This window comes from Canis aureus, chromosome 12 (assembly GCF_053574225.1).
Source record: "Canis aureus isolate CA01 chromosome 12, VMU_Caureus_v.1.0, whole genome shotgun sequence".
Classification (NCBI taxonomy): Eukaryota; Metazoa; Chordata; class Mammalia; order Carnivora; family Canidae; genus Canis; species Canis aureus.
This window is the reverse complement of record NC_135622.1, coordinates 64,838,547-64,850,594: the sequence shown is the minus strand read 5'-3', so window position 1 is coordinate 64,850,594 and position 12,048 is coordinate 64,838,547. Positions and strand designations below refer to the sequence as shown.

Sequence of the window (12,048 nt, the reverse complement as noted above, 5' to 3'; positions counted from 1 at the left end):
AAGATTCCTATAATGCCAAGTGGAAAAAAAGGGTTTACAATGGGATCCAGTACAATTACAATCACACGTGGCAAAACAAGGGGAATTACGTTTAGGAAAACACCATAAGGCAATAAAGCAAAATGTGAATCGTGTTCATCTTAAATGAACGGTTTTTTTCTTGTAATTTTTTGTGTTTTCTGGATTTTCTCTAAGTACATATTACTTTAATTGAATCTTTAAGAAATATATAGTTAGAGTCAAATGCTGTGTTTAAAAAGAATATAGGGGCAGCCTGGGTGGCTCAGTGGTTTAGTGCCGCCTTCAGCCCAGGGCATGACCCTGAGGTCCCGGGATTGAGTCCTGCTTCGCGCTCCCCGCAGGGAGCCTGCTTCTCCCTCTGCCTGTGTCTCTGCCTCTCTCTCTCTCTCTCTATGAATAAATAAATAAAATCTTCCAAAAAATAAATAAAAAGAATATATAAGTTTACTCTGCAAACTGGGAACAACTATATGGGTCTATGAAGTATTATTTTCCTCATCATACGTTCCTGAAATCAATTAAAACTATTTGGCTTGCACTTACTTTCGATTAGTTTCTTTCCTTTCAATCAAGCAGCTGCCTTCTAAAGATATGCCAGCAAACAGTCCCCTGGACTTGCAGTATGTGAAGACGGCAGCAGGACTCCTTAGGGCCACATTTCCTTCTAAATTCCTGCAAAACACACGGTCTTGCATCACAGGACCACCAGGGGATGGACACCAAAGGCGGTATCTGCGCAGCCCCAAGCTTCTCATTCGAAGAGGGGGCTTGCTCTGTACTACACACTGAGTATTGTCATGGAATTTAGAAACCTTTTTATATGACTATATGCTCTGGGTTTTCCGCACGTCTACGTGGCTCAAACGACCCGAAAATAGTCGTTCCTTAACAGAGAGGTAAAAGGCACGCTACGTACGGCAACCATCGCTCCAGTGAAACCCTTCTATTCTATTTCGGTTTTTCACAATTTAGTTTGAAGAAGATCTTTTTTCTTTCTCAGTCAATGCTGCCCTTTCTTTATCAGTTAATTAAATTTGACTTGGCTCCTTCAGAGCGTAAAGGTCAATTTTATGTTCGATTCCAGTAGATACGATGACCTGCATTTCTGAAATGTTTAGTTTCTTTTTGTGTGTTCTAGTTTCAGATTTTCTCACTTTATCACACCGGCTTTCTGATTTCTAAACAACCTCAGGCCCTCAGCTTATATAAATCCTTAATCGGTTTCATTGCAACTCAAGCTTCCTCCCCATGCAAAGCTGTGTACACTTTTTAAACCATTACTATCCAACAGCTGTTCGGAAAGTACTGCACGGTGCTCACCTTCCCAGGGGCCCAACTGCCACAGTAAAGTTCCCTCCAAGCGTCAGGTTACCGCCTTTTGCGAAAGCTTCAACTGCTCTGTCGTAATTCAGAATTATTACCAAATCTGATACCTGAAAATGAAGAGAACCATTTATTTACAATTAATTACGTGTAAATATCCTTTAAAGTACATGCTGATTAAAACTCAAATATATACGATACGACATAGCAAGAGTTTCAGTGTAGACAGTGAGAGAAGATGAAGGAAGAATCATTTGTATTTTGAGCTGAGGATGCAAGTAACGGTGATTTCCACAGGGCAGCACAGCAGACCTGGCCGAGCACTCACCAAGGACCATGCATACCCCGTGGGGCTCCGTGCAAACCCCGTGGGGCCCTGTGCATACCCCGTGGGGCCCCGTGAATACCCTGTGGGGCCCCCTGCATACCCTGTGGGGCTCCGTGCATACCCCGTGGGGCTCCATGCATACCCCGTGGGGCTCCGTGTAAACCCCGTGGGGCTCTGTGCATACCCTGTGGGGCTCCATGCATACCCCAAACCCTGTGGGGCCCCGTGCAAACCCTGTGGGGCTCCGTGCAAACCCCCAGTCTTCTTGACATGGTAGTGACGGGGGCCTGGCAAGCTTTGGGGGAACGTCCCAGGGACAGCTAGAGCAGGTCCAGTGTACGTAGGTCAGAAAGAGTAAAAGTACTCCCTTCATCCACACTCGGTGAGAGAGAGAGCCCAGCCTGAGACCTGCCTGCCGCGAGCCAGGGCGCAGGACCCGGGGTCTTCAGTGGCATCTCCACAGTGATCCCCGGTAGGGCCGAGCTCCTACCATGACTAAAGTGCATGCTGTCCTTTTTCTTTCGGGCTGAAGTGCAAAATATTGGAAGGAAGCTAGCTAACCATCAGTTAATGCCTTCTACTGAGTTAATTCTCTACGTGAAAGCAAAGTGGGGACGCGGTGAGGATGCTCAAGACGCACCCGCATGGACGGGTGTGTTCAAGAGCCCAGAAGCACGGATGGCCCTCGGGGACGGAGGGACGGGCCCAAGTTTTGGGGCAGCTGCGACTGAGAGCTGGTGACCCGGGCTCCTCTGCCGGCTTCCCCACCTGCCGCCCTTCCCCACGCGACAGCTGCAGGCCCGGCCCCTTTCGGCCCTGTTGAGGATGGAGACCCGCAGACCCAGAAGAGGAAAGGTGTGCAGATCGATGCTAAGAATCTGGGCTAAAAATCGAACTCTCTGGGTGTGAATCCCACGTCTGCCTCCTGCAGGTTCTGTGAGCTTGGACACACAGCCAAGCAGCTTGCAACTGCAGCTTGCTTCTGTGCCTCGCGGGGGGCGGGAGGGGACCCCGCTCGCAAGTCGTGTACTCTGCATGCGTGTGGACACGGGCACAGACCTTCACGTAAGCTGGTTTAAGACATTAATAGAAATCATTCGTAAATGATTTTATTTTGGCATTTTTTTAAAGATTTTATTTATTTATTCATGAGAGATGCAGAGAGAGAGGCAGAGACACAGGCAGAGGGAGAAGCAGGCTCCCTGCAGGGAGCCCGACATAGGACTCGATCCCGGGACCCCGGGGTCACAGCCTGGGCCGAAGGCAGACGCTCAACTGCTGAGCCCCCCGGGCATCCCTCCATTTTATATATGGACAATTTCTGTGGTGTCAAATGATACAGAATTACTTAGCATTTTATGACAAGTAATTTTGCCAATGATTGTGTGAGCTGGCTTTATATACAGTTTTAGGTAATGTGTATAAGATCGCTCTGCATAATGCTTGGTAGAGACATAGGCAGAAGGTGCAGATTTCCAGCCATGACCGTGGGGATGCCTCGCCGAGTGTCCCCTTCTCCTTGGTACATCTTAGGACAGTTAAGGAAGACAAAATGTTAAGTAAGAGTCAATTAAAGAAAAAAGTAATGCTTTAATTTTCTGTCTCCTCTCAATTCAATTCTCTCTGAAATAAGAGTAAGATAATCCTGTTCTTTGGTGATATCACTACAGAGAACCAGGTCAAAGCCCACAGAGAATCTGAGGAGCAGGACGGGCCAGTGGCTCTACATTTGCTCCCACAGCTTAGGGGAAAAGCAAAACAGATTCTCTGAAAGAAAACTGGAGCAATAGAGTAAATAAACGGTAGAAGACATCTCAAAATTCGATGCGGCTTCTTAAGATGTTTGCAATAAGGGGCGCCTGGGCGGCTCTGTCGGTGGAGCGCCTGCCTTTGGCTCGGGCCCTGACCCCGGGGTCCTGGGGTGGACCCCTGCCCCCGTCCCGTCCTCATGTCGGGCTCCCCACTTCTCCCTGCTCCTGCCTCTGCTCCGCCTGCCTCTTCTCTCTGGGTCTCTCTATCTCTGTGTCAAATAAATAAATAACATCTTAAAAAAAAAAAAAAGTTTGCAATAAGATGTAACTACAAATAAGATGCCGGTTGTGCATTTAAACTTCAATGTTACACGAAGGAATGAGGGAAACCCAACTAGCCTGTGGGAAAAGCTGAGGGAGTAACGTTGACCCCGGAGCAGAGGGGCCAAGGTCGTTAGGAGCAAAGTTACAAAACCAAACAATGCAAAGTCAGTCTTTGCTTAAAGAATTTGAATTATTTGAAGATAAGAGTTCAAAGATAACGAATTCAATAATTCTCTGGGCTGTAACATGACTAGGTGTTGCCACCCGAGGACACACTGGGCTAGTCAGGTGGGCCTGGCTCTGAGCTCCAGCTGGGGAGCGGCTGGCAATCCGGAGCCGCGGGGCCGCAGGGTCCATCTGTTGAGACGCCTGCTCCTCAGACGTGCTAGAGGCGGAGACGGAGCAAAGGGGGACGAGCAACGTCCACCGTCAAGGAGAGGACACTGGCAAACTTAGACAGTTTTAGGCGGAGGGCCGCCCAGGGGGTCAGCGGTTGAACGTCTGCCTTTGGCTCAGATTGTGACCCCAGGGTCCTGGGATCAAGTCCTGCTTCGGGGTCCCCGCAGGGAGCCTGCTTCTCCCTCTGCCTGGGTCTCTTCCTCTCTCTCTGTGTCTCTCATGAATAAATAAGTAAAATCTTAAAAAAAAAATGAAAATTGTAGGTGGGGATCCATCTAGAAAACGAAATACATGCAATAACGCATATTTTGTTGGTGGTGAAATAAGAACAGCAAGTAGTCTCTCAGGTTCTCTGCAGTAAGTTTCAGCTGCTTTTGGAGAAAATGGCAATTGTATGTTTACACACTTACCTCAATTCCTATCTCAAATCCTCCACCAAACCCAGCTATCCCAATGGCGGAGGGCGCAGACCATTCTAATAAAAACAAAGAAACAAGCGTCACTCTAATATTAAAACCCCTTAAATACACACCAAAACCACCATGAGATCCCACCTCACCCCAGTGAGAATGGGGACAATTAACAAGGCAGGAAACCACAAATGCTGGAGAGGATGCGGACAAAAGGGAACCCTCCTGCACTGTTGGTGGGAATGTGAACAGGTGCAGCCACTCTGGAAAACTGCGTGGAGGTTCCTCAAAGAGTTAAAAATAGACCTGCCCTACGACCCAGCAATTGCACTGCTGGGGATTTACCCCAAAGATACAGATGCAGGGAAACGCCGGGACACCTGCACCCTGATGTTCACAGCAGCAATGTCCACAATAGCCCAACTGTGGAAGGAGCCTCGGTGTCCATCGATAGATGATGGATAGAGAAGCTCTGGTCTATGGACACAGTGGGATATTCCTCAACCATTAGAAATGACAAATACCCACCATGTGCTTCGACATGGAGGGACCTGGAGGCTATGATGCTGAGGGAAGTCAGTTGGAGAAGGACAATCATATGGTTTCACTCATACATGGAATATAAGACATGGTCAAAGGGATTATAAGGGGAAGGGAGGGAAAACTGATTGGAAGTCATCAGAGGGGAAGGCGAACCCAAGAGACTCTTAGCTCTGGGAAACACCCTGGGGGTGCCGGGGGTGGGTGGGACTGGGGGCACTGGGTGATGGGCGTGTGGTGGGTGAGCACTGGGTGTGATACACAACTGATGACTTATTGAACCCTACATCTGAAACTAAGGATGTACTATATGTAGGCTCATTGAATTTAAATGAAAAAAAAAAAAAAAAAAAACATTAAAACCCCTTTGGTACCCAAATATGGGAAGGAAAAATGCTACAATGTGAAAGAATAGTGTTCTTTTAGAAATACTAAGACTTTTGTATTTCCCCCTCTGTTTTTAAATATTCTTTAATGAGCATATATAATGTTTAAGTTAAAAATATTTGAAAGGGAGCAGCCCCGGTGGCCCAGTGGTTTAGCGCCGCCTTCAGCCCAGGGCGTGATCCTGGAGACCTGGGATCGAGTCCCACGTCGGGCTCCCTGCATGGAGCCTACTTCTCCCTCTGCCTTGGTCTCTGCCTCTCTGTGTGTGTGTGTCTCTCATGAATAAATAAATTTAAAAAAAATCTAAAAGAAAAATATTTGAAAGGTATTAGATATTGAGTCTCATGGACTCACAAATCCATGCCCCCTCATCTTTCTCTATAAACGTGCACACGACCAAACTAGCCAGCCTGTACCTGTTAACACACATGGCACTTGATAATCACAACTATCGATGCTTGGATGTTTCACAAAATAATTGAGCTGCAATTCTAGTTTTTGGTTAGAATTTTTTAGGAGATATAAGAGAGCAAATGACTTTAAAAAATTTTAATATTATCACTTCTAAGGGCAACACAATAATAAACTGTTTCTATTGTAAAACTCTGGGGGCAAAAACTGGCCTTTTTGTGCCTTGTAGAAGCACAAGAACTGGGTTATAAATTCAAGATTATTAAGATTTTAAGATGATAAATTTCCTTACATTTGAAAACTAAGTACAATAATTCCATTTGAATTAGGAAATAAATTAATTTGATGGGCGGAGGGTGGGACAGTATAAATAAAGTACTTTTCTGAAAATGCTTATTACCTTCCTAAACCTAATTTTGTGTTCTAGGTAACAGGATATGGCTTGAATATATTCAGAACTAATCTATCCCGGCTTAGTGGGGTTTCGATTACAGAAATGAGTGTCATATAATCCCAAAGTTCTTCTCATTTCCTATGTTAGGAACCGACCTGTCTGAGGACAGCCCATCTGGCCGGGATCTGGGGAATTTGCTGCTTCCTTTGGGCGGCTTTTATCTTATCCTGTGCAGACGGAGCAGCTGGCGCTCGGGAGGGGGAGAGAAATGAGGCTACTGGGCCCCGGAGCAGGTCCACCTGAGGCTCTGAGACCCAGGGCGGTCAGGCCCCACCTGAGCAGAGAGCCGCCTGGTCAACCTGCACGGTGACCTTCTCATGGCCCTGGGCCCACGGGCAGTGCAGCGGCTCTGCAGAGGCCTAGGTCTGTGGGGTCACATCAGGGGACACAGGGAGCCTGACCCCGGGGACCAGGGCCCACGCCCCACAGACACCCAGGGGTATCTACTGCACTTTAGGGTCACATCAGGGGACAGAGCCTGACCTTGGGGACCAGGGCCCATGCCCCACAGACCCCCAGGGGATCTACTGTACTGTGGGGTCACATCAGGTGACAAAGGGAGCCTAACCCCGGGGACCAGGGCCCATGCCCACTGACCCCCAGGGGATCTACTGTCATTGTCTTGTGCTCTCTTCCAGACCAACATGAAATGATCTACACTAAAAAATATGTATTAAGAGAGAAATACGTTCAATTATGTGAGCGTACAGAGAATGTTAAATCGGCATAAACAGCTCTTTAGTTGGCTTTAACACACCTGCATGGTTTTAAATTATTATGCTAAATGTCGGCTAAACCTGGAATCGGGGGAAGTACATTTTGATTTCATCTCTGAAAATCAAGGATTAGACTTCACCCCAGAAAGTAACACCAACGTGTCTGATCCCGATGGGCTGTCACCCTCACCCTGGGTACAGGCTTTAAAGAAAAATTCTGGTTTTTGTGGTTTCCCCCGGGAACAGTAGAGTGATCAGAGATGGCTGAGATGGCCAGATCACCTCCCACAGGGCAAGTTACCCCTCGGGGTTGAGGGGATTCCTTCCCGCCACGAGATGCTCGCCGGCCCACCAGGTGTCTGTGCCGAGGGTGGCCCAGAGCAGCCGGGCGAGTGGAGGCTGGGTTGGGGGTTCAGGGGCGCGGGTGCCCATGCCGGGGCCGGATCGGGACTCACCTCCGTGGGGCCTGCGCGCCAGCACCACGCCGCTGCCCCCTCTGGCCGTCACAAGGAAGCCGGCCCGGACCACGGACAGAAGCGCAAGACCTTTGGCTCTAGCGATCACGTGGGCTGCAAGGTAGGAAGCGGCAGGTGAGCAGGTGGGACAGAGGGCGGCGTGGAGGACTCAGGACACAGCGCTGCGCGGCCGGGCCCACGGGGCGGGGGGCGCCCATGGCGGGGGGCGGGCGCAGCTCAGGGCACCCAGGCCTTGGCCACCACCTCCCGTCGGGGTGCTGCCTCCACCGGGGCGCCCAGCGCAGTGCTGCTCCCAGGTCCTGCACCTGATGTCTGAAGGAGGCATGCGGGTGACCTTTCCCTACGGGCATCTGCTAGCAGGACAAGTAATTTGGAAACTTCAAATAATTGAGAATACAACGCATAAAAAAACAAGCTACTTGATTACAGGGAACACACAGGGCAGCTGGAGGAGGTGGGGTGGGGGACGGGGTCCCTGGGCGACGGGCACCAAGGAGGGCACGTGATGTGACGAGCACTGGGTGTCATATAAGACTCTACCCCTGAAACCAATAATACATTATATGTCAATTAATTGAATTTAAATAAAGTCTTAACAAATACAAAAAGAAAAAAAAGCCCAAGTTAGTGTTTTTAAAGGAATTAAGATCCACAAGGAACTGAGTACTAAGGAGAAACCTCACAAGACGGGTGTGCTGCCAGCAGCAGAACTTGGATCTTAAAGCCATATACTTAGTTCACGTTTCATGAATATGAAAATTAGACGTAAACACAGAAAACCCAAGTGATTTTGCCACTTTAAAAGACGTTTAACTTTATAAAATGATCTGATCAAGTATTCAAGTGACACATAACTACTAAGCGGGCTAAGAATACCATTTAATTTATACCATATTCACATTTCAGGGAAGTCCATTACGTAAGATGGATTAATATATGTGCCCCTCAAACAGGGCACCTCCCTTTTCTGTGGATTTATTTACACAACAGGACATCTTCAAGCAACAAGGGAAGGGTCGCCTGGGTGGCCCAGGGGCTGAGTGTCTGCCTTCGGCCCAGGTGGTGACCCCAGGGTCCCGGGATCGAGTCCCGCGTCGGGCTCCCTGCATGGAGCCTGCTTCTCCCTCTGCCTGTGTCTCTGCCTCTCTCTCCTTGTCTCTCATGAGTAAATAAATAAAATCTTAAAAAAAAATAATAACAGAGGAAGCCTAAGCATCAGAAGTTACTCTTGCCTCTGACATCACTTTCCAGGTGTTTCGATTTCTCATCTTTAGTCAAATATTCCATCAAGAAAGTCAAACCAAACCCTCTACTCAAATACGCAGAAATGGTTTTGTACGAGTCCCTAGAAAAACACTAAATTTGTAAATTTAGTTTCAAACCGCTTCAAAACTTTAGCAGGAGACTCTGAGAGAGAACGCATCAAGGGCGTGAAGGCGCAAAGGCACGTGGGGAGGACAGGGCTGGGCTCCGACTGCAGCCTGCTGAGCGTGCCTTTGCTCTGCGTGGAAGGTCGTATGAATGTTGTGATGAGGTTGAGGCTATGCTGTGTATCACATGGGTGTGTTTTTACAACCACATTTTAGCAGAGCATCTTCCTCCGCTCTCAGTGTGTGTACGGTCAGGACTGCCTCCGTTTACGAGGAACAAAAGCAGAGGAATGTATTTTTATTTATTTATTTTTTATTTTTTTTATTTTATTGTATTTATTTTTTATTTTATTTTACTTTATTTTATTATTTTTATTATTTTATTTTGTTTTATTTATTTTATTTATTTTATTTTATTTATTTATTTTATTTATTTATTTTATTTATTTATTTTATTTATTTTTTTGATGAACGTATTTTAAATGTCATGTTTGTATTTATGGATTTTCCACCCAGATTTGGAAGACACTAAAATACCACTAATGCCTGAATAATTTGCCAATTGGCTTTTTATTTACAGTATTGATGCGCTGGTTACAGATCACTGATGGAATTCCACTGCACAGAATCCAGGAGGGATAATCCAAACCCAGATGTTTCTGTGTCAGGAAATACAATTTATTCATGAATTGGGCTAGGAGGCTGCGTATGCAGATGCTCACATATATCAAGACGTGTCTTCTATCTCCTGCTTCAGAATACTGTTACTGAAAATTCGTTTTTTCTGGCTAAATTTTCTTCAAGTCGTAAAGCAGCATTTTATCGAACTGGTATGTGCATACAGATCACTGAGATCTCGTGAAAAATGCAGATTCTGACTCCTTACGCTTCAGAAGAGCCTTGAGATCCTGCATTTCTAACAAGCCCCTAGTTGGTCGAGTCCACACCTTGAGGAGCGAGGCTCCAGGAAGCACTGTGTCCTCCATGGGAGCAGTGACTGCGCCAAAATAACAATCGTTAATATTGTTATTATTATAACAACAATAAATTAATCTTTTTTTTAAAGATTTTATGTATTCATGAGAGACACAGAGAAAGACACAGAGACACGGGCAGAGGGAGAAGCAGGCTCCCTGCGGGGAGCCCGACACAGGACTCGATCCCAGGACCCTGGGGTCACGCCCTGGGCGGAAGGCAGACGCCCAACCACTGAGCCACCGAGGCGTCCCTACATTAATCTTTTTAAACATTTAACGTTCTGCTAACTAACTTAAAAATCTAGCTTAAGAAATTAATCTAGTTTTTTTTTTTTTTTTAAGTTAAATTAGTTTTCGTCCCTGCAGGATCGGCGTCCTGCGTGGCGACTGGTCAAAAGGGAAGGCAGAGGCAGTCTGTGCAGTGCCCAAGCCAGTTTGCACACGAGTCTTCTTGGCCTCTTGGCCAAGATGAGTTCACCTTAACCACCAGTAGGAGCCACTGGTCGTGGCCAAGGACAGACAGTGGTTCCCAACCCCCCTCCCACCCCGACCTAGGTCTTCTGTGCTCCGCCTCCATTAGATCAACGAGAGTGGTTGGGGCGGCCCTGCGTCTGCGTCTGACTCAGCAGCCCTGGCGGGAGGTCAGGCTCTGCATTCTCAAGGCCCAAGGAGTTACTGAGCTGCGTCTTCTTCAAGCAGGATAAAAGGCAAATATCTTATCTCAAGAGAGAAACCCCCAAATCAAAATGTATGTATGAGATTAGCCAGTGATTCTGCAAGATAAGGTTGTGAAGGCCTGAGAAACTGAGGGTGAGGACAGGTGAATTTAGGGAGAGCCCAGGTGCGCCAGGAAGAGGAGGCAGGGAAGGGCGAGGGGGCGGGGGTGTGGGGGCCCGGGAGACCCGCTGGCGGACCAGCCAGGAGGATAAGGTGCTCTTAGGGGTCCCCGGCCTGAGGCCAAAGACCACACCAAGCAGCTCAGGCAACAAAATGAGAAATGAGAGGTACATGGTTTACTTACCAGGAATGATCTTATCAGGTCCATTTCTGGAAGTTATTTCTGTGAATTCTCTCAGGATTTTAGCAGCCTTTTTTGCTTCTGATTTCAAATTGGAAGGTATAGGATTGTTCACTGAAAGATTAAAAAAAAAAAGAGAGAGAGAGATTTTAATGAAAAAATCCAGTAAGTAGGAGTTAGGAATCTATTATAATTTCATTTCTTCTCATGCACAATTGAGCATTAACAAATAGCATCCTTCTAGCAAAAGAAATGAACTGGAAATGCTCAAATTATTGTCTCATCTCTATTCTCCTGATGAATTCACTCTGAGGTTGGGAAACCCTAAACCCTCAAAATCCCAGAAATTATAAAATCCTGGATAAAATCCACATCAAAATGTGGAGCTATCCTATGGATTATCCTCGTCAGTGACGGTGGGAGGGACTCCGGAGCTGCGGATGAGTCCCCCCTGCACGTCCTGGGGGAGTCGGGCCACCACCGGGCGCAGCACCCTCGGGCCCTGAAGGGCTGGCCCTTTGTCACAGGAGGAGGAAGCGCAAGGGCCACAGAACAAGAGGCTTCAGGGCCAGGGGAGCCGTTCAGGCCATCGAATGCATTTTTCACTTCCACCTGACACTTTCAGCTCTGAAAGTTCCATTTGTTCTGGTTTTTCCATTTCTGTCCTCAGTATGTTGTTCTTTCAATACTTGGGCATATTGTAAAAGATACTTCTTTGTCCTCGTCGGACAATGGCGTTCTCTTTGGCCTCTTGGGATGTGGGCCACCCGTTTCTGAGGTTGAGGGGTGGCTGGCAGGTATGCCCCCCACCCTGGGTGGTCCCTGATGCCCGCAGCAGCCTGGGCGGGGCGCCTCACGGGGTCCTGACCCGCCCGAGCAGTGGGGCCGCTCAGGCTCCGCCCCGGTGCCCCATCCAGGGGCTCCCCACGGGCCTCTCCAGTGGAAGCCGGCGCCTGGCGGGGTGGGCTGGTCCCCGGGGCCTCGCCGCCCCCTGCAGACCCTGCCTTGCAGATCCGGGGTCCTGGGCTCCCCAGGCCCAGGTCTCTCCTGCAGCCAGAGACAGGCACGGGTGACCCCCCGCCCCGGGGCTTGCAGGTGCCTCCAGGTTGGAGCCCGGGCGGTCCCGGGGGTCGCCCCCCACTC

The 12,048-nt window shown here is 48.2% G+C and overlaps 1 protein-coding gene across 4 annotated transcripts in view; it reads right to left on the bottom strand.

The window, feature by feature from the left end:
- The window catches only part of SH3YL1 (SH3 and SYLF domain containing 1), a 36,758-nt gene that overhangs the window by 12,203 nt on the left and 12,507 nt on the right, over positions 1-12,048 (bottom strand). For 3 of the 4 annotated variants that reach the window (XM_077844316.1, XM_077844319.1, XM_077844317.1), the window contains exons 2-6: positions 10,909-11,019; positions 7,520-7,633; positions 4,557-4,621; positions 1,342-1,454; positions 565-693 (exon numbers count right to left, since the gene is read on the bottom strand). In XM_077844316.1, the coding sequence (XP_077700442.1) occupies positions 565-693; positions 1,342-1,454; positions 4,557-4,621; positions 7,520-7,633; positions 10,909-11,019 (532 nt within the window). The remainder of the gene's footprint in view (positions 1-564; positions 694-1,341; positions 1,455-4,556; positions 4,622-7,519; positions 7,634-10,908; positions 11,020-12,048) is intronic. The other variant, XM_077844318.1, reaches the window with a different exon arrangement.